Source organism: Ammospiza nelsoni, chromosome 25 (assembly GCF_027579445.1).
Source record: "Ammospiza nelsoni isolate bAmmNel1 chromosome 25, bAmmNel1.pri, whole genome shotgun sequence".
In the NCBI taxonomy this organism is placed as follows: Eukaryota; Metazoa; Chordata; class Aves; order Passeriformes; family Passerellidae; genus Ammospiza; species Ammospiza nelsoni.
Genome location: NC_080657.1, coordinates 3,236,298 through 3,257,062, shown reverse-complemented (window position 1 = coordinate 3,257,062; position 20,765 = coordinate 3,236,298). Strand labels below are relative to the sequence as shown.

Genomic DNA, 20,765 nt, shown 5'->3' with positions numbered 1-20,765 from the left:
CCTGGGTCTTGCTCCGTCTCATACACACTCTATTTCCACCTCAAATGATCTTGCTCATTCCCAGCAGATTCCCTAACTGATATCCTTATGCAAAAAGTTAATGCATGTTTTTTGTGATTAAGGAAAACACTGTCTCCAGAAATCCAGTTTTAGAAATGTTGAAACCCAGATCCTTACAGCCTGGTGATTATTAATTTCAGGGAGTCAAGTTAAAGTCTTAGGGATTCCCTTTCCCTTCTGTGTGGTTTTTTCCATTATTTTTTTATCCTACATCACACACCCTGTGCACAGCCAGCCTCAATCCTGAGTGAGTCAGGAACACTCAGGACTGGTGAATCACTTGCACCTTCACGGGCTCACAGTCCAAAAGGAAGAAAATGTGTTTTCCCACCTGATCTCACCGTAAGGGGTGAAACATTTCCAGGAAGGCTTGGCTGACACACAGCTCATTCCAAGGAGGAAGCCATCCTCCTGCTGCCATTCACAAGGCTCCCAGTGCATTCCCTGCTCTCTGCACCATCATCACATGCTGGATTCCAGCACCTGAACTCCTTCCACAGGCTGAGAAGAAAAAGGGGCCTTTCCAAAGGCCCTCCAGTGTCAACTCACCCTTGTACCAAGAACCACTCCTGGTCCTCTTGGTACTGAGGATGCACAACTTCATGACTTGAGTGAAAACACAGCAGTGGCAACTTAAAGATAACTAAGGGATTTTACTTCTTTCCAAGGAAACTGAATGGTTTAGTACACATCTAAATTCAGGCTCAAAAAGCTCCAGTCTTTAAACAGGAGCTATTTGCTTGTCAGGAGTTCCAGACTTTTAAAATTATAAAGCTGCTTTGAAAGAAAAATATCTTCTTTTAAATAATTACATGAATCTGGTTGTCCCTCTGGCAGAATAATGTGGAAAACCTAGTATTTTACAGCTCAGATCTGTAACACAATACAAAAATATACAACAGACCAAAATTTCACATGTTCCCAGGACAAGAATCCATTTATACAAGGAAAACCCATTATAGCATCACACAAAAGACTGGCACTTGAAGGAAGCAGACAACAGGGAAAGCTGGAAGGACCTGTGGCAGCCAGATTCCCACATGTGCATGCAGCCTGACACAGCCACCACGTGCTGACACCACTGGGGAGCACCACAGCCACTTCCCAGTGTCACAAGACATGCTGGAGAAATAACAAGAGTTACACTGTCACATTTAAGTTTATAAACATTTCCATGTGATGACTTTTTGTTTTCAATTATTAAAAGGCTTCCAACCCTTTCTAGATGTGCCATTCCCAAGCTGTTTTTCCCTTTTTGAGCAGCTCCACTAGGAAAAGGTTTTCAATGTGAGGTTCTGGAACACAGCTGTGCTAGAATGTTCTGGGCCACCAGCACCAGCTTCTTTTTAATATTGATGTCCCCAATTAACCCACCTTTCCCTTCAATTCTGGGGCAATTTTTACCAAGTACAGAGGCTAAGAATGTGATAAATTAACTCCTGCATCCTGCTCAAGTCACTTTTGTGACTGCAGCAGAATCAGGAATTCTATCCCTGCACTCCACAGGAGCTGGACTCTCATGATCCTTGCGGGTCCCTTTCAGTTTGGGGTATTCTGTGATTTAAACAGGAATCTCACTTGGTGCTCTGGGCATATACAGGACTTTAAAAATACAGAATACATAGATTAGGAACACAGGAGCAGCCAGAGTGGCTGCAGCAGTGTGACAGCAGCTGTGCAAGGGGGCACAAAGTGCAGCAGGTGCCTGTTGGATCACAGGGCCAAGGACACAGGAGGAGCAGCAACTGGTGACACCCTCTCCCAGCAGGGACAATAAGCCAGCTGGGATTGTCTGCAGGCATCAAAGGTCTCTCACAGAGCCATCAGCAATGCAAAGAAATCCCTTCTCTGGCCCTTCTCATTCTGCCTTTAAGGCAACAAACTTCCCTGGAAATCTGTGCTCCATTATCCTAACTCAGCACAGGTGACAACTGTGAATCTCTGGTGACTCCTATGACATCCCTCATCTGGCCAGCTGACAATGACCTGCTGCTGTACCAGGGGTGTGGAGACTGGACAAGCCACTGACCACCAAAACACAGCCCACGGACACATGAGCAGAGGAAAACAGGGAAAAGTCCATGGATTCAGACACCTGCCAGTAACTGCAATGACAAATGGCACAATGGTGGACAAAGCAAGCAGCAGAAATCCATGGAAAATGAGACACTCGTGTACACTCAGGGAGCTGCAGCCACTGTCCAAGTGCAGCCACTTCCCAGCTGACCCTTGACTGAAGGGGATGTCCCCTCTTTCCCAGGCTGGCTCCTGCTCCCAGCTCCCAGCTGACAGCAGCAGGCACCTTCCCCTTCCCCGCAGAGGCTCGCTGGCGTGGGCCGACGGCGCGGATCCACCGCGGGGCCTGACCAGGGAAGCAGAGCTGACCATCCCTCTGCCTTCAGCAAAGCCCTGGGGCTGCCCTGGAGCTCAGAGCCGCTGGCAGTAGAGTTCATAGAGGCTCTTGGCCATCCTCTGGGTCTCCTGGAAAGCCTCACAGCTCTGCTCCCAGCTCGGGGGCACCTGCTCCTGGCCGTAGTAGGCGCCGGCGATGGCGCCCGCCATGGTGGCGATGGTGTCCGTGTCCCCCCCCAGGGAGATGCAGTAGATGATGGTTCTCTGCAGGGCGTTGTAGTGCTCAGGAATGTCAGGGTCAGCGTCCATGCAGCGCAGGAAGGAGTAAATGGCAGTGGGGACGGAGCGCAGCGCAGCGATGCCATTGCCTGGAACACACACCGTCAGCACCCTCTGGCCTCCTTCCTTCTCCCATCCTACTGGTGACTTTCCATAATGATATCACAGATTTTACCAGGAAAAAGTGCAAAAAGTTGTCCCTCAGAAACCCCCCAGCCCCCCAGTACCACCCACATCCTGCAGAGCAATTCCCAGTTACCCCAGTATAGCCTGGCCATACACATCTATTCATTCCCACTCAATATGCTGACCCAAGAGCCCTTAAGAGTCTTGGAATGTTAAGAAACATTATGCAAGGTGAGTTTCCCTTAGCAAGACATTTTTTTCCTATCAATACACAGAGGAAATAACTGGGTTGAGACTCAGAATTCCTGACTGGTGAGCACAGGCTGCTTTTCCAGCATTGTCTGTGCCTGACAGGCAGCATAGGCTGAACAGGAATCTCGGGGAACACACATCGACCAGGCTGAACAGGAATCTCGGGGAACACGCATCTACCAGGCTTGCTGAGTTAGTCCTGCTTCCAGCTCTCCTAAGAAAGGTACTCACCCAACTCAAACAATACATCTGCTTTGGGAACACTGCCGAGCTCCAAAAATTCCTTGATTTTCTTGAGACGCCTGGAAAATGGTAAATCCTCAAATCCCAGCCTGCAAACAGAGAGGGCAGTGAAGAAGAGAGAAAGTGAAGAGCCAGAACAAACCACCAGAGCAGGGTTGGGGCTTTCCCCGAGGAACTCACGCTCGGGCATCACTGAGAGATTTGTCATCAGCCTCCACGTGCTCCATGTGGCTGATGAGCTGCTCCAGGAAGGCTTCCCTGCTGAGCCCCTCCTGCAGTGCCAGGTGCACAGCCAGGGCCTGCAGGATGGCCCCGTTGTAGCCCAGGGAGTTGGCGTGGGTCAGCTCCGCGCTCAGCTTCGCAAACTGCAGAGAAACCCCGGTGTCAGCAGAGCTTCCTGGGACGCTCCCCTGGCAGCAGGGACACCCAGAGAAGCCCAGAATGTTCCATTAATACCTTCTTGACATCCTGGATGTCGGAGTAGACGAGGGGGATGCCGGCCACCCTCATGGCGCCGCCGTTCCCGTAGGAGCCCTTCCCGTTGAACTGGGCTCTCGCAGGCTCAAACACATCACTGCATTTGGGGCTCAGCAGCTTCTTGAAGACATTGACCACGGCCATCCCATAGCCCCTGTTGGGCTCCTTCTTGTACTCCTCAGCAAACCTGGTGTGGGCAGGGGGAAAACACAACGAGGGTTTGGTCTGTTATTGGGGTTTGTGATTGGAGGAAGGCTCTTGCTAAAGGGAATTAACAACACACACCTAAATCAGGGACAGTCAGGGCTCAGAGATTCAGTTCTGCAGGAAACAATTCCCAAAGAACAGTGTGAAAGAAGGATGTATAAACATCACCTTCCATAACCCACTTGTTTCCCTCTCAGCTCTGCCTCAAAATAGAAGCAAACTAGAAACATTTCCGTGGGTCACAACCACAAGGAAAGTCTTTTGTTCAAGTTCAATGGAAGAGTTTTCTAAACAAAGAAATGCTTTCCCTTAAGTGGAACCAAATGCTCTCAGGGCTGGGGATTCAACAGGGAAACGGATCATAAACAGAGTCAAGCTGAGCTCACTCCTATTCCCTCACTAAATTAAGGGCAGTGCAAACATAAATAGCAACAAATAAACATGTAACAAAATGTTTCTGGAATCTCCAAGCATTCTCCTCCCCAAAGGTGAACACACACAAGGCTGACACACAGAAGGCTGACACACAGCAGTGCTGCCCTGTCAAGGCAGCTTCAGACTCCACACTGCAGCTGATGCTGCTGCATGGTCCAAGGCATGGCAAAGCAAAAGGATTAACAAACTAAAGGATTAACCACCTATTTCCTAAATTTCTCCCCTCCAAAAATTAGCAATTAGAATTAGTCTGCCTCAGCCTCTGTCCCCTTCCACAGATAGTCACAGTGATGGTCACACCTTCAGGAAGCCTCATGCTCACCTCTTGGCCATGTCAACCTCATCAAACTCCTGCTTGGCCAGCAGTGACTGCACCACCGACCTGCTCATGGCCGTGTCGTCCGTGTAGGGCAGCGACTCTGCAACGGGAGGGCAAAGAGTCACACCAGCAGCCAGGGACAAACTGCTCCTGTCCTCTGCCAGCACCACCCTCATCTCCAGGGCTGACTGCCACAAGCTGTCAAGGACAGCTGTGGCTGCCTATGGATCCCTGGAAGTCTTCCAGGCCAGGTTGGACAGGGCTTGGAGCAACCTGGAACAGTGGAAGGTGTTCCTGCCATGGCAGGGGTGGCACTGGGTGATTTTTAAGGCACCTTCCAACCCAAACCTGTCTGGAATTTAAGTTTCCTGGCACTCTGAGGTTGAGTGCCATGGTTGTCAGAGTAAGGAGACACAGCCAGGGAGCTGCATCCATAGCTATAATGACACAGAATATACTTCAAGGTTAGTAAGAGCCAGGAGATGTCTGACATCCAGAGGTGTATATGGACAAGAGTCAGGCCAACACAGAATCACAGATTTCCAGTATGCTTTAGGTTGGAAGGGACCTTAAAGCCTATCCTGTTCCACTCCCTGACATGGGCAGGGACACCTTCCATTGTCCCAGGTTGCTCCAAGCTTCATCCAGCCTCGCCTTGGACACTGCCAGGGATGGAGCAGCCGCAGTTTCTCTGAGCAATCTGTGCCAGAGCATAATCTCTCATGGGGAACAATTCCTTCCCAATATTCCCTAAGGAATCCCTTGGGAATCAGGAATGGGTGTTGAACCCCCACAGCACAGGGGGATGGGACAGAGCAGGGCAGGGGACAGTCAGGGCAGTCACAGCAGAGATACCCCACAACCAGGTGAGGGGTAAGCACTGGGGGCACCCACGTTTCGGAGGAGCTGAGGCGTTGGGGATTCTGCAGGTTGGGCACCCTCAAAGCCCAGTCCTGGGGGTGCTGGGGTCCAACCCGAATCTCTGGGGTGCCGAGTGCCGTGCACAGCGGGGTGTGTGAGGGGGCACCGGGGCACATCCCCCGCTCCCCGCCGCGCTCCCCCCCACGCACCTCCACGTGCGCTCCCCGCCGCCTCCCCTCCCTCCTCAGGCGGCGCCGGTTCCAGCCCTTTGAGGAAACTCAGCAGCTCCGGCAGCTTCACGACGCTCCTGCCTTCGAAAACAGCTCCCAGGCAATCCCCCAACAACGCCCCGGCCAAGCAGCCCCGGAACCGAGCGAGGCCGGGCCGGGGACGGGCCGGGAGCCGCCCGGCGCCTGAGGCCGGACCCGCGGCCGCCATCTTGCCGCGCGCGGCGCCTTCTTCCCCCGGGCCGCCAGGGGGCAGCGTGGGCCGAAGGGGCTCCGCGCACAGTGCTGCCCCCTGGCGGCCAGGAGGACCGAGGCGCCGGCAGCACAGCCCTGCTCCCTTAAATCCCTCCTGGAATCCAGCTGGATTTAATCGCCGCGGATGACAACTGGGGACAGGCCCTTTATTGTTTATAAATCTCCTCGGAGCGCGGGAGGCTGTAAACATCATCCAAGGGCCAGACAGTTATAAAACAAACTAGGAGAAGAATTCCATTCTCCCCAAACACGACGCAGATGTCGCTTTTCCTTGCTGCGGAACTGAATCACCGGGAGTTTTCCATTCCCCCCGCGCTTGCACAATTCCCGGCGCGCTAAGCCAGCTCCAGCTGACTTTCCTTCGGCAGGTTCCTGGTGCGGCTGACAGCGTCGACCTCTGGGTCAAACTTCTCCACAGGGACCACGAGTTTTCTCCGAGTATCCATGCACTTGTTGTCTAGCTGCAGAGAATTGGTTTTGTAGCCGATATCGGTCTGAATGCGGTGGAGTTGTCTGTAAAGAGCATCCAAGGCATCCCTGGGAATGAGCAGAAGGGACAGGAGTTGGGATCAAATGGGAAAAGACTCCCCAGGGAATGGTCACAGCCCCAATCCTGCCAGAGCTCAAGGAACATTTGGAAAATGCTCTCAAGCACAGAGTGGGATTGTTGGGGCGCCCCATGCAGTGTCAGGAGTTGGTCTCAGTGATTCTTTTGTGTCTCTTCCAACTCAGGATACTCCATGATTTTAAACTGGACAGGAAGCACCCAACTTCCCACATTCTGGCAGCATGTGGCCCTGTACAAGGAGTGAACTCATCAGATACTCATTGTTTGGGGCAGTGAATAGCCAGCCCACACACTGCTCTGGGAGGGCAGCAAGAGATGTGCACCCGGGGAGCTGCCAGCCCACAGCAGCACTTGTGTTCCTTCCTTGTCACTCTTCTTTTTGTCCCTTTTCAGTCAGGATCTGGATGAATTCAGAGTCAAGCAGGGGCTGTGGGAGCCCCATTCCCCTCCCAGCACAGTACCCCACATGCACCAAGCCCAAACACTGCTGCCCCTCATGAGCCCAAGTCCCAAAAGGCAGGTGTGCCCAGAGCAGGGACACCCAGAGCCACATCCCCTCAGGGCAGTGCTGAGCACTGCTGTTCCTGGACAGCAGGACACTCACTGTGACTCTGTCCTCTTCTGCTGGAGTGCACGGATCATCCCCTCCAGCTGCTGGACCTCGTCTGTCAGTCCAAACTGAGCCTGCAGGGAGGAGGGGACAGAACTTAACAGGGCTTGACGAAGGCCACAGTTCCCTCCTTCCCCTGTCCCCCAGCTCTGACATTATTCCCTTGCTTTGCTGTGTCACTGCAGGACGCATTGCTCAGCTGCTCCAACACTCATCCATGTTTTCCAGAGCCCCCCTCCCCTCAGCTCCCTGCAGGGACCATGGCAGGTGGGGTACCTGGTCCCGGCAGAGCTCGATGTGGGGCCGGTACGTGCGCGTCTCCAGGCGCGTGTGAGCCACTTTCAGATCCAGGGTTCTCTTCTTGATATCTTCCTCCAGCTGCCTGATCTCCTCCTCCATCTCAGCAATCTCCTCCAGGGTCTGAGGACATAAATGTGTCATGAGGGACAGCCTGGGATGCAGACTGGGAAGCTGCCCCCGTGTCTCTGGGAATTTTGCTGTGCTGGGCATAGATTTTACTCAAGGGCTTCTGAGGACTGAATCCTCTGCTTTCACATGGACCAGGATGGTGCTGCTGAGACAAGGGGTGAAATGAAGAGGCTGAAACCTGGCAGTGCTGCCAAGCAGTGCCAGAGAAGCACTTGTGAGAAGTGGGATACTGCTGGGATCATATGTGTGCTACTGAACAGCAAACACATGGAAACTACACTCAGGCTGAGTCACTTTCCATGTAACAAAGAGCCTTTGGGACTCTGTTCCCAGCCAGGGTTGCAGTCAATGACCAAAGAAACAACACTTACATTCTTCTCCTGCCATCTCAGCTCACTAAGGGCTGCTTCCATGTCTCTCATCCTCTTCCTCAGCGCAAACTCTGTAGCTATACGCTGAGCATCCAGCTCATTGTTTGTCTGAGGAGAGAACAGCTCCAGTCACACATGGCTGCAAGGTGTCTGTGTCCCCCCCAAGCTGTGCCTGTAAGGTTGGGACAAGCCCAGGAGCAAAACCAGCCAGGTTTGGCTGCTGCCATGTGTGCATGTCACACTTCCCCAGTAGCCAGAAGGTGGGGATCGATGGACAGGGACATGTCCAGTCTCAGCAAGCTCTGCAGCACAACCAAGCTCCCACTTAAACCAGGAGGGCAGCTGTTCCCAGACAGATCCAGAGACATGGCTGCCAGTCTCCCACACCAGATCCAGAATGGCACCACAGATTCCGGGCCAAGGGAGCAGTTTACCTGGGCAATGGCAAGTGTGATTGCTCCTCGGAGATCGACTGAGGCTCTCATCTCTGCCTCAGCACGCTCCTTGTTGCACCGGCTGTTCATCTCCCACTCACTAAGTGCAGTTGTTCTGGGAACAAATCAGTTACGAAAATGAGTGTTTGCAAGACATTTTAAAGGAACCACCTGCTTGAGACCAGGGTGGCAACACAAAATTATTCTGGAAAGCTGGAGGTCACATCTTCCCTGATCTCCTCATAGATTGAACCCCACCAGGCCCAACATCTGCTCCACCAGGGACACCTCCAAACCATGGAAAGGAATGTCAGGCAAGTGAAAATGTGCAGCAGGTCCCCCTGAGCTGTGCCAGAGGTGACAATGACACCACACTGCTGAGTGTCACTTACAGCCAGGCAGGAAGGAGGCAGGGCACCTAGCCCCCACTGGGATTGTGGTGACAATTTAGCTATCTCCCAAAAATCTGTGGCTTCCCCATGCCACAGCCAATTTCTCTTCTGAGCTCTCTCCAAAACTGTGCCCATCAAGCCTGGACACAGCATGGAAGGAAAAAGCAACCCAGGGCTCAGGGCAGATTTGATCACACAAGGACAGAAGGACAGATTCTTTCCTTACCCATCTGGGATCCGTGTTGGGTTGACCTTGAAGGAGATGTTGCCAGAGGTGGGATTGAAGGACATGCACTGCCGATCGAGCTCCAGCGCCTCCACCTTGTGCCGGTGGTCACAGCTCAGCTGCTGACGAGCTTCCTTCAAGAGGCTGTGGAGAGCCAGGCTGGAGTCAGCAGGGAGCAGGCCCAGGGCAGGGGCAGCTCACAATTCCCAAAGCCTTCATCACCATGTCAGTCATCTTAGTGAAATGAATGATGAGCTCCCACCCTCCCTGGGAACAGGGCCTGACCTGCCCAGCGCTGCCTGCCTGGCTGGTATCACCCTGGAGAATGGAGCTGTGAAGGATTCCCACAGAGTACCAGGGCCTGGGAGCTTTGACACCTCGTGGCCACTGATTCCTAAACCAAGGCACAAGAGATCTGGGACAAAATTTCCAAATGGTGCTTGTGAAGTTGTCCTTGACACACCCTTCCCTGCCAAATCCCCAAGCTTGAAAATCATCCAGGGTTCCTGTGTGGTTCCCTGCTCATCTCAGAGTGGCATTAGAGGCACATTAAGTATCTGTGGCCAAGCAAGGAGAGCAGAGTCATCAGCCAACAGCTGTAACTGCTCACCAGAGCTGTCTGAAGGCATCATCCACTCGCTGCTGCAGCTCTTTCTTGGTTTTCTCAATCACCTTCACCTCTTTGTGTAATTCCTCTTCCACAGGATCCCTCACCACATCGATGTCACGACGGCTCTCACGGAATGTCAGGCACTCAATGGCAACATCCAAGCACAAGTTCTTTGCCTGGATGGCATTTTCTGCTGCTTCCTTCACCTGGAAGAAGCAATCAATCAGGTGTGTGGGGGATCTTTTAGAGATAGGAGAGAGAAAGGAAGGGGAACCCCCCCATACCATCATTAAGAGGGACTCACACTGTCTTTGCAGTTCTGAAAACTTTTATCAAGTCTGGAATAAAAATTGCCAGAGCCAAACACCTTAGTCCTCTACACCTGCCATTTGCATTGGGAATCACATCTTGCTGGGGATTAACAATTCCAGAAGCAGCAGCAGCTTCTGGGTTTAAAACTCATGGTATCAGAGATCTCTCACCACTATTCCCTATGTAAATCCAAACATTTTTGAAGGGTGGTGTTTACATATTTCTTATTATCCTTCAGAGCTTTATAAAAAAGTCCAAACAACAGAATCCACCCAGAAATCCAAACAGAAGCATGTAATACACAGATGCATGACATGGCTTGGCTCAGCCAAGAACACAGTGGTTTGTTTTCCAGGAAGTCATTCCATCAAGTATGGATCTCAGTATAAAATATACATATATATATATAAATTTATCTAGTGAGAAGCCCCCCTTGAACTCCAGATGGGCTTGCCCATTGCACAAGACAAGCCTCAATAATTTCACATCCCATGTTGAGAGTGAAAGTTCATTTCCAGCCATCTGCCTTGCCAACATACTTTGCCTAAGGCTTCAATTTCCAAATCTAAGTCTGTGAGGCATTTGGCCAGGGCCTCTCTCCACTTGTCCACGGTGGTGATACGATCTTTGAGCTGGGTTCGGCTGTTGTGCTCATCCCATTTTGCCTGGAATTAGAGAGAAATGCCGTCACTCTTTTTAAAATTGTAGTTGTGAATCTTGCCGAAGCCGTTCCCCATTTTCAGGACTGACTGAGCCTCTCACAGGAATACAACGTGTTGCCATTTGGAATCACAGTCATTTACACAAATGGAGAGCACAGAGAAGAATATGAGTGGCAGTAAATGTGAGAAACAGACATTTTGTGACAGTATAGATACATCATTGCAGGTGGGTTTACAGGGAATAAATGTCTATTCTTAACATGTTCTGTACAGGTAAAGCCTTTATTCCCTCATCCATACACCCAAATCCAGACACTCTCCCCAGCTCCTCAGCCCACTATCCTGACAAAGAGAGCTCACCTGGTTGCCGGTGTCATTGCGGAGAACTCGTCCTTCCTGCCGGATGTGGTGGGAATTATAACGCTGCTGTTCGGCGTCGGCCGAGATGAGGAGGGAGTTGTTCTTCCAGTCCGGCAAGGTGAAGCGCTGGCCCGGCTTTACACTCAGCGAGGCCATCTTGCTCAACGGGTGACTGAAAGGGAGCGGAAGATTTCTGTGTTTATTCATGGAAATGCACCTGAAATGGAGCTGCAGCCAAAAACTACAGAGCTCTTCAGGAGAAAGGCAGCAGCAAGCTGCAACCTGGAGCCTGGCCTAATGCAGATACATGTCCTTAAAATGGGGGAGCACAAGGGCAGGTGATGGGAGCCATCCTCTGTCCCAGCCAGGGGGAAAAACCCTGTCCCATCTGTCCCTCACAAGGAACTTAATTGTTTGCAAGGACAAGGAGCTGCTCATAGCACCAGCTTCCATATCGTATTCAGCTTAGACAAAAATGGCTGAGGATGTGACTGATTCTGTTGTCCTACCACTGAAGGCTTAGTCTAGGGCAGTGACCCCCGGGACTCCAAGGCTTTTAAGGAATAGCAGAGTTTTTAGTCTCCTTTTTTATCCAGCACACCGTGCACAGTGGGGAGAAACTGCAGACCCAATTCCAGAAGGTCGGAGGAGCTCCCGAGGGGGCTGCAGGTGCCCAAACCCACAGTCGGGGGCAGTTCTGGGGCAGAATCCCTTGGCAGTGGGATATCTATCCCATGTCTGCCCCAGCCGCCGGGCACAGGACGCTGCGCCCGGAGCCCCTCAAGCTCCAAGCCCAAGGCTGACCCAGGAGTTCCTGAAGGGAAGGAGGCCCGGACAGAGGGCACAGAGGGCCGCGGGACACAGGGGCCCGACCGTAGGTGGAGGGGAAAGAGGAGAAGGGGAGAAAAAGGGAAAGGGCTGAGCCGCCGGCTCGGATAGGGCCTCACCCCGGCTGCTATGAGGGGACTCAGCTGCTCCGGCCCGACCATGCTCCTGTTCCGCCGCAGGGCCGCTCTCTCACCCTTACCGTTCCGTTACCGGCCGACCTCCACTCTCCCCTCACTGTTCCCGGCCGATTCCCCCTCTCACCTCAGCGTTCCCGGCCGATCCCCGCTGTGCTTTCACTGTTCCCTTCCGATCCCCCTTTCTCCCACCCTTCCCGGCCGATCCCCGCTGTCCTTTCACCGTTCCCGGCCGATTTCCCCCCCTCTCCCCTCACCGTTCCCGGCCGATTCCCCCCCCCCTCCCCTCACCGGTCCGGCCGATCCCCCCCTCTCTCCCCTCACCGTTCCCGGCCGATTCCCCTCCTCTCTCCCCTCACCGGTCCGGCCGATCCCCCCCTCTCTCCCCTCACCGTTCCTGGCCGAACCCTGCTGTCTCTTCACGGTTTCCAGCCGATTCCCCCTCTCCCCTCACCGTTCCCCGCTCTCGTGCGGGGCCGTTGCGGGGCGGCTCCGGCGGCGGCTCCTGGGCGGGTATCGGTGACAGGGACACCGCAAACCGCAGCAAAGCGGCGCCCAAATCAGCGACAAATATTGTTCTAAAAAATCGCACAAAATGCCCCCTAAAGCAGGAAGGAGACAGGACTATCTACTGCCAGAGCCGTTTCCCATTTCCACTTCAACAAGCTCTTGCATTTTAAAATTTATTTAAAATTTAGTTAAATGGCATTAAAATACAAAAAAAAAGACCAAAAGTAAATAGTTTTCTCTCCTTGGATATGCCTAGTGCCTCCCTCCACAACCCCCACCCAAACCAATATGAGCTCTGTTCTTTGGGATTAAATCAAAATGATGCAAGTATAAATAAAGCCTCGCACACACGTGCATTTCAAAAAAAATTTATTTTTCAAATGAATACAGTTCGTTTACAATACACTCAAGTTGATGGTATCTATAGCCAGCAGAGATCGATGACTGCTGTGTCCTATACACAGTCGTACAGAGGTTACAGATGCCTACGAGAGGGAAGGAACAGTGAAAGAAGTCGACATTTTACTGTGCTGGAAGGAAAGCAACTCTTGCAACAGGTAGAAAATTTTGGCAAGAACAATTTGTCCAGAAAGGGAGAAGGGGCAGAGGACACGGCTTCTGCTTAGCAAGTACATCTCAAACACCGACACGTTCCCTCCCACCCCGCACGGCTGCAGCCCACGGTACAAAGAGGCACACATGGTCAAGATGGTTAAGTAAAAATAAAGGCTTTTACCAGTTTGTTTGCCATCCATCTACAATCTATTTTGTGCAACGTCTCAAGTCACAGCTCTACTTTATTCTTGAAACATTTCCCTTTTGCTTCGAAAGCCCCCAGGACCTTTATGGTGGGAAAACATTCACGCTCCTGCCGAAGCAATGGGACACCAAAACAGGGGAGCAGTCACCAGCATATGAGAAAGAGCAGACACATGGGACAGGATCAATCCACCAGACTGGTTTATTAGAATTTTATTCAGAAAAGGAATCCCAAACAGCATGACTTTTTTCTTTTTTTGAACAATATAAACCCATGGTATTAACTATGCAAAATTTCTATGTGTGACATTGCTTCCAGCAGTGTCCAAAACTAACACAGCTCACTGCTCAGTGAGCACACACAATGCCACCTGAGCCACCTTCTTCCCAAAATCCTTTAATATTAGCTTGTAACCAAATGCTACCAATTCCTGTGAAAGCTCTGGAGTAACACCTGCTGACAGACAATGTCCTTGTCCATGATCACACACCTCCAGCCAGGTGAACAGCCCACCTTTCCCCCACCACGAGGCTACCTGGGGAGCTGAACTGCTTATACCAAGGGAAGAGACAAGAACAGGAAGGAGGGTTTGTACCCTGTGAGTCCAAAGTGTCACTGCTCCCCTGGATCTGCACACCAGTGCCTGTAAAACCAACATTTCTGACCCAAAACTCGCTCTGCCCGCCCCACTGCTGTGCTGCAGCTCACTTGTCACACCTGCCTGCAAACAGACACCAAACACAATGAGCTAGAAGCAGGTTTTTTTCTACAGGAAAACAACATGTAGTTGTCTCAAGGAGAGATTCAACACTGAAAAACTGCAAAAATGGGAAGATTTCACTGAAAAACAGAAATCAAGTTCAAAAAAAAAGTAAACACTACAGCCACAGGAGAGAAGTGATGCACAAAAGCGAGTACCCAGAAGAAGCCATTCTGCCCTGCAAAGTTGCCAGAAGCCAAACTCCATCTCTGGCATTCTTCCTCTCACCAAGTTTTGTTGGTGTTCAATTATCCTCACTACTTCAGGAGCAATACTCAAGTTTTCACTTTGCAGGCACACCATCAGGTTCCAAAACTTCCAAAAATTTTAAATTCAGCATTGCTCCAGTGGGCATCACTTTGCTATTACATCTGAGTGGACACTACCTACCGAGACACGTATTTTCTACCAAAGAAACTGGTTTTGAAGATATTTAGGAGATTTGCAAGTGTAAGCAAATGAAAGTTTATTAGTAACTACTTTAAAAGCTAACTTTTGCACACCTGTACTGAAATGGGTTGTGGATCTATGATTTATGGGCAAGCATGGCCCTAAACTCAACATACAGCCATATTTTTGTGTTGCTAGTGTTATAGCATTAATTTTCCAACTGCCAAATGCATTTGAAAGACCTGTGTAATTCTCAGCAATGAAAAAAAAACCCCTTTCATTTAAATAAACTTGCCCTCTGAGCATCTGTTTTACAACAAATGGGCTAAAGAAAGGAAGATGGCAAACACAGGACTGACCCCAAGGGGCTTCAGAGCTGCAATGGGATGGGAGGGAAGAGCTCCAGCTCCCAGCAGGGATGGGCTCCAAACTGGAATCACTGGAAGATGCAAATGTGCAAGAAGTGCACAGGTTTGTATCAGAGGTTACCACTGTCACAACATGGTTCACCCTCAGATCACCCAGTAACTGACTCTCCTAAGGTGATGTGAATCATCACAAACATTTTCTAGATGAAAAATGAGGCAGAATCATTTCCCCCAGGTCAGAAAGGGAACCTGCTTCAGAGCCAGCTGGTTCCAGAGCTCCTGGCTGGACAACTTGCCAATGTCTCAAGACAGCTTTAAACAGAACCTGTTGGAAAAGCTCTTTCATTTTGGTCTGAAAATCCACTTTTTTTTAGCAGCTTAAAGCCCAAACTGGCATCTAAGCAAACATGTGTTTACTTCTAAACGGTGCCAGAGAATGGGGGATTGTTCCTCTTTCCACACCCAGGTGATTCTGTCCCCAGACATCGCCACCCTGCTGCTGGCAAACTGCTTTTGGAACTTATCTGTGACATTTAATCCTCACCTCCACGTCCCCACTGAGCCAGGGCTTTGCACTGCTCCCCAACATTCACTGGACAACATTCCCCATGGCCCTGCAACCTCCAAATGGGTGGAGAGGGGAGAGAAAATGGAGTGTATGGAAAGCTGCAGGAGCACAGTAAAGAGCGAGGACATCACTGGACAGGCAACATTCAAATAAAGGCAGAATTAATGATTCTCATTAGATAAACATATCAAGGTTAAATTTTATTTTAAAAAATTGCAAGTCTACCAGGAAGTAGATTTATTTGATGACATTACTTTCCTGAAACCACTTATTTTAAAAGCTTCTCCTCTCTGGGTAGTTCTAATTCACAAATAATTCAGGGCTCGCTTTGATTAAGTAATTCAACACAAAACCAACTCTGACCAAGGATTTTGAGCTTTAAAAACAGTTCAAGAAAAATACTAACCATCCTACTAATGCAAATACTAGTTTCTCCAGCTCTGTTCCTGGTCAGAAAAAGGCACATACTTGCTCTCAGTGAGTTCAAGTCCAACACAAAAAGTTCAGGATAACCAAATTCATGTCTGATGTCCCTGAAAGGTGTGAGCTGATCACAGCTCACCTGACACCCACCCACCTCCTACCCAGTCCTTTGTTCCTACAGGCTTTTGTCACCATGCCAGCCCCACCCCTCACATCCAGAGCTGATCTGTGCTCCAAGCAGCCACAGCACCCTCAGCATGGCTAATTCCATCCAGGCAGTGGAGGGAGAGAGACCCTGGCCAGGGAATGGGGAGGTAGGTAAGAGCTGAGTAAGGGCAGAGCAGCTGCAGCAAAAGGAACTCCACACCTCCAGGCAACCAGGAATCTCTCAGGGCATCTGTGTTGTACAGCAGGGCCACATATTGCTCACAAAACCCCTTGGGTTGGTGCTGTCTGAACCAGTGGATCCACTGGAAGCTGCATCTGTTTCACCCAAGTGAAGGTTTGGATAAAACCACAGTTTGGTTTCAGGGACAGCTGTCACAGGCACTGCCACCTGCTCACAGCACAGTCCTGGAGAAGAACAGGCACCCCTAAAAATACACAGGAACATGCTTTTCCCCTCATATGTTAGTTTGTGAATTAGCAGTCACAGAATAACAGAGTAGTCTGGGTTGGAAGGGATCTTTTAAAGCTCATCCAGACAAACCCTCCTGCTGTGACATGGGACATCCAGACCAGGTTGCCCCAAGCCCCATCCAATCTGACTCCTTGGATGTTTTCAGGGATGGGGCAGCCACAGCTTCTCTAGGCAACCTGTGCCAGTGTTTCATCACACACATTGTAAAAAACTTCTTAAATCTCATTTGAACCAACCTCCCTCAGTTTAAAACCATCACTCCATAACCTGTGGCAACAAGACCTTCTAGAAGTTCACCCCTATCGTTCTTACAGGCCTTTTCAAGTACTGAAAGGTACTGGAGGGAATCACCAGCCGTCCAGATTTGCTTTTTTATTTACTACAGGAGGCAAAGGAGGCTCTGCTGCTTCTTCATTAGCATCAATATTCAGTTTTGATGTTCCCACTTGATAATTTTTAAAAGAGTTTGAATAACTCCTACAGCACTCTGTTACTTTGAGTCTGCCCTTTCTGCCTCTTCCACCTTTTTTCTTTCCCTTGTAGAGCTGTCCCAACAGCCACAGGATCTCAATGTCCCACAGGTTCTCCATCTCCTGGAGGAGGTCCTCCCTGTTAACCTGCAGCTGCTCCTTTTTGTGTTTTGGTTTGCTGGTTTGGTTTTTTAAAAAAGTATTTTAATAATGTCTATTTTCAGTAGTTTGTTAGCTCTTATTTAATTTAGATATTTTAAACCATCATGCACTTTCCAATGACTGCAACAGAAACATTTCTACTGGAATTACACCTCACATGTGGCAGCTCATGGACACCAAGGCAAGAGATTTGTGTCCAACAGAAAACTCTTTATCAGGTGCAAGTTCATTCCTTTTGATAGAAAGAAGAGGCAGCAACTTCCTTCTAAATCTCAACAGGTTCAGGATGAGCTAAATGTAGAGAGAAACAAAGCAGCTGGTTGACAGGCAGGGGAGGAGATGGAGGGTATTGCTGCAAACAAGCTGATGGTGCAAGATTTTTGGCCCTTTTTAGTCTAAAAGATAGAAACAGCTACTACTAAAAGGGTCAGGAGACACAGTTTTGGCTCAGAATTTAGACTGAAAAATGCTTTCTAAACCCCAGCCTGGTAACATTGAGAAATTGGAAATATAAAATAACTGAACATCATGGCAAGCTTAATACCAACACAGTGGCATTGGGCACTGCAATAAGACAAGAAAGTTGGTACAAGCTACAAGAGACATTGGATCATGTCTCAAACTTGAATCAGAAGAAATTACATAGCAAAGAGAGTCAACTTGTGCCTGGGGAGCTGCAGCATCCCCTCAACAACGAGGTGTGGGCAACTCAGCAAGGGCACTGCCCAGTGCTGGGACTCTGAACCCCACATATTTAATTCGTGATGTCCAGAAGCTCTGCTCACTCCTAGAAAAAGTCTGGACACAAACATATTCCTGCAAAGAGACCACTTGGAATTACTCAGTGAGTTCTGTGGTTAAGCTCCTGATATTCAAAAATATCCTGACATCAAGTTATTCCACATCCTGAATGTCCAACACTATAAACAGTAATAAAATGTACAAAATCATTTTAGTTGTAGAGAAACAAGGTACCAATGAAGCACTTGTCTATGGTGAGCAGGTTAATTGTCTCCTCTCAAACACGACTGCTTAAGCCAACTTTCTTTGGAGAAGAAAACCAAAACATTCAGAAACTTCTCCTGCCTAAAAATAAATGTTAAAAGCAACACACAGAGCAGACACACAGACCTATGAGCTGCACACAGACCAATAAATATACAGAAACACCACAACAAAGGACAAGGCTCATCATAAAAGAAAAATCCCAAACTGCTACTCAGACTGATACCAAAGGAAAGGGAAGCGTTTTTTGCAGGCATGTGCAAGCACATTACAGTGTCAAAGCACAACTTTGCTATTATTATTACTTTATGCAGCATTACAAGGTTACTGAGGTGCAGTGTTTAATAGTCTAGTCTACAGCTTTTCCTGACTGCAGGAACGCTCACCAAACCCACCATGGACCCACCCCCTCATGGCATCACCCAGCCCCCAAGCTGCTCCCATCCAGAGCATCCAGCAGCAGCTGGCAGCCACAAACACCCACTGATCCACCCCAAACACACATGAGCCGTGTGAGGACCAACCGTCTCCCAGCCATCCTCCTAAGACACCCTTCAGTTTGTGCTTCCCCTAAGAGAAGCCATCCTGTGGGAGCTTTGGATTCCTCTCAGCACCAGTCAGGTCCCCATGGCTTCTCCCACACCCCAAGCCCCAGTCCCCTCAAAATGAAGAGGAAAATCACATTGACCAAACCCAACCTAACCCCCAGCCTACCAGCTGAATTTGGTGATCGCTCCTCAATGCCTCTCCCTCCAAAGGAAAACACCTTCCTGGTTATTCTTGGTCCTGACTCAGAGAAGCTGATGCTTGAAAGTACCTAAAAGATACCATCAAACACTTGGCATTTTCAATATTTTTATCTTAAATTTGCAGCCACGTACAACTGGAAAATAAAAATCTACAGCACCATCTTCTAAAAAGGCACTTTCTGAGGACTGTCTTGCTTAAAAAAAATAAAAGTCACTCCAAGTTTTAAACAGTGGAACTGCTTTGTTTGAAAAGGACCCTATGGTAACAACCCGTGTCAGGTGAGGGGGTACCTCAGACAGGATGTGAAAGGCCAGGGCACGTGGGATGGAAAGTGGATGGAGTCTCCCCAACACCCTCATTCCTGCCAAACCAATACTCTGATATTTTCCCTCACAAGCCTCTCCCTTACAACTCCTTCCCCACCATATGCACCTTTGTCTACTCAGGGGACAACAATTTGGGTTTTAGTGTCACGGAGATCAGGATTTTTGAGATTCTGCTCGGGAGGTAAGATGTAGGCTCCTGTATCCATCTTGCCCACACCTCAACTACAGAAAGTACAAAATCTTCTACCAGCAGAAAGCATCAACGAGCTCAAGCTCTAACCACGATATTTTACAAAAACAAGGAGTGAATTGGCTAAGTGAAGTTTGATTTCAACATGTGCCAAACCAAAAATGATATTCCAAACACGCAGCATCAACCTAAAGTACCATCTTTGGGTAGAAAAGACAGACAGAAATCTTTCCCTTTGACACCCCTATGGAATTTTTCACTAGATCCAAACAACCTGCCAGTAGCAGCCATGAAACTCCACAGCACTGAAAGGGACAGAGCATCTGCCCGGCCTGACCAGAGGCCACGATGGCCATTTAGAAACAACCACCTTTGAAAACTGAATTTACAGGTCCAACACACAATCTGAGCTTTTGATTCCTTGGTTATAAAAGTGCTTTGAGTAAGGTTCTAAACCCTCAGGTCACAAAACAGGAAAAATACCAAAAGTGGACAAGATAGGAAGAAAGTGTAAGAAAAGGGAAGAAAAAAAAAAGGCCTTAAGCTTGAGCTTGGAATTTCACCAGAGTGAACTTTAAGACTAGTAGAAAACCAGTATTTGTAGCTGGAATTTTTACAGCAGACTACATGGTATCTCATGTTGAGCATTTTATAGGACAAGTATTTGTACATGAAGAAGTGAAAATCATTTAGGACCAAGAGCATCTTGAAATAATTTGACTGACAACTTCCAGAAACCCATTTTACTCCTGAAAACCATTTCTGTGGCCAAACTCCCAAAAGAAGACCGGAATGAAAACTATAAAAATAACTTTTGGACACGTGTAACCAGATGACACATGGAACAGTGACACAGCGATCCTGAGTCAAATGGCCACGGCTCAAGTCCCTAGGAAGGGAAAAAAGGCGACTTACAGCGGAGCCACTCCTCCTGTTGGCAAATGTCGCGAGTTTAACGCCTCAACCACAAACATCCTGGGATTCCCTCCAGCTCTGGATCTAGCAGTGGCCAGGTGGGAGCTTTGGGCAGGGCTGGCTGGGTGAGGAGGGGCTCGGTGCTACCCTGGGCCTGCCCCCACCACGGGAGCACTTAGTGGCACTTGTTCAGCACAAGTGAGGTCTCGGGGTCTGAGGAGATGGGAACTGCTTTTCTCCACAGGCAGAAACCCGAGGCCGGTGTCTGCAAAGCAAGAAGAGCCATCAGCCTGTGCCCACATCCCTCTTTGGACTATCCACAGCCAGCTCTCGGCCAGAGAGGGGGATCTGCTGTGCCACTCAAGGTTTCCTCAAACAGCACAAAAAATTTGAGATTTTTTTTTTTTTTCTTTTTCAAGGAGAGCAGGTACAAAAATAAAAGAAATCCATATACTCTGAAAATATACTGGAAACTGCCACCACAGATGAGGTACCATTT

General features: G+C 49.5%; 2 protein-coding genes across 2 annotated transcripts; both read right to left on the bottom strand.

The window, feature by feature from the left end:
* Positions 1–693: 693 nt before the first annotated feature.
* ADPRS (ADP-ribosylserine hydrolase) lies at positions 694–6,049 on the bottom strand. The gene is made up of 6 exons (XM_059488892.1): positions 5,821–6,049; positions 4,754–4,850; positions 3,769–3,976; positions 3,493–3,677; positions 3,301–3,401; positions 694–2,780 (listed from the first exon to the last, which is right to left on the bottom strand). Exons 1-6 carry the CDS (start codon positions 6,047–6,049, stop codon positions 2,488–2,490), a joined length of 1,113 nt encoding a protein of 370 aa, XP_059344875.1. The 3' UTR covers positions 694–2,487.
* A 319-nt stretch (positions 6,050–6,368) lies between these two features.
* Positions 6,369–12,506, bottom strand: TEKT2 (tektin 2). The gene is made up of 10 exons (XM_059488890.1): positions 12,422–12,506; positions 11,068–11,239; positions 10,585–10,710; positions 9,734–9,939; positions 9,124–9,267; positions 8,506–8,620; positions 8,072–8,179; positions 7,548–7,691; positions 7,266–7,345; positions 6,369–6,630 (listed from the first exon to the last, which is right to left on the bottom strand). Exons 2-10 carry the CDS (start codon positions 11,221–11,223, stop codon positions 6,429–6,431), a joined length of 1,281 nt encoding a protein of 426 aa, XP_059344873.1. The 5' UTR covers positions 11,224–11,239; positions 12,422–12,506; the 3' UTR covers positions 6,369–6,428.
* Between the last annotated feature and the right edge of the window lie 8,259 nt (positions 12,507–20,765).

Excerpts from the sequence above, each read along its gene's own strand:
- ADPRS (XM_059488892.1), bottom strand. The coding sequence starts at position 6,049 with ATGGCGGCCGCGGGTCCGGCCTCAGGCGCCGGGCGGCTCCCGGCCCGT. Across the intron at positions 4,851-5,820 it reads GGCGGGGAGCGCACGTGGAG|AGTCGCTGCCCTACACGGAC; the intron begins GTGCGTGGGGGG and ends CTCCCGTTGCAG. Across the intron at positions 3,977-4,753 it reads GAGGTTGACATGGCCAAGAG|GTTTGCTGAGGAGTACAAGA; the intron begins GTGAGCATGAGG and ends TGCCCACACCAG.
- TEKT2 (XM_059488890.1), bottom strand. The coding sequence starts at position 11,223 with ATGGCCTCGCTGAGTGTAAAGCCGGGCCAGCGCTTCACCTTGCCGGAC. Across the intron at positions 8,180-8,505 it reads TCACACTTGCCATTGCCCAG|ACAAACAATGAGCTGGATGC; the intron begins GTAAACTGCTCC and ends TTCTCTCCTCAG. Across the intron at positions 6,631-7,265 it reads CAGAAGAGGACAGAGTCACA|GGATGCCTTGGATGCTCTTT; the intron begins GTGAGTGTCCTG and ends GCTCATTCCCAG.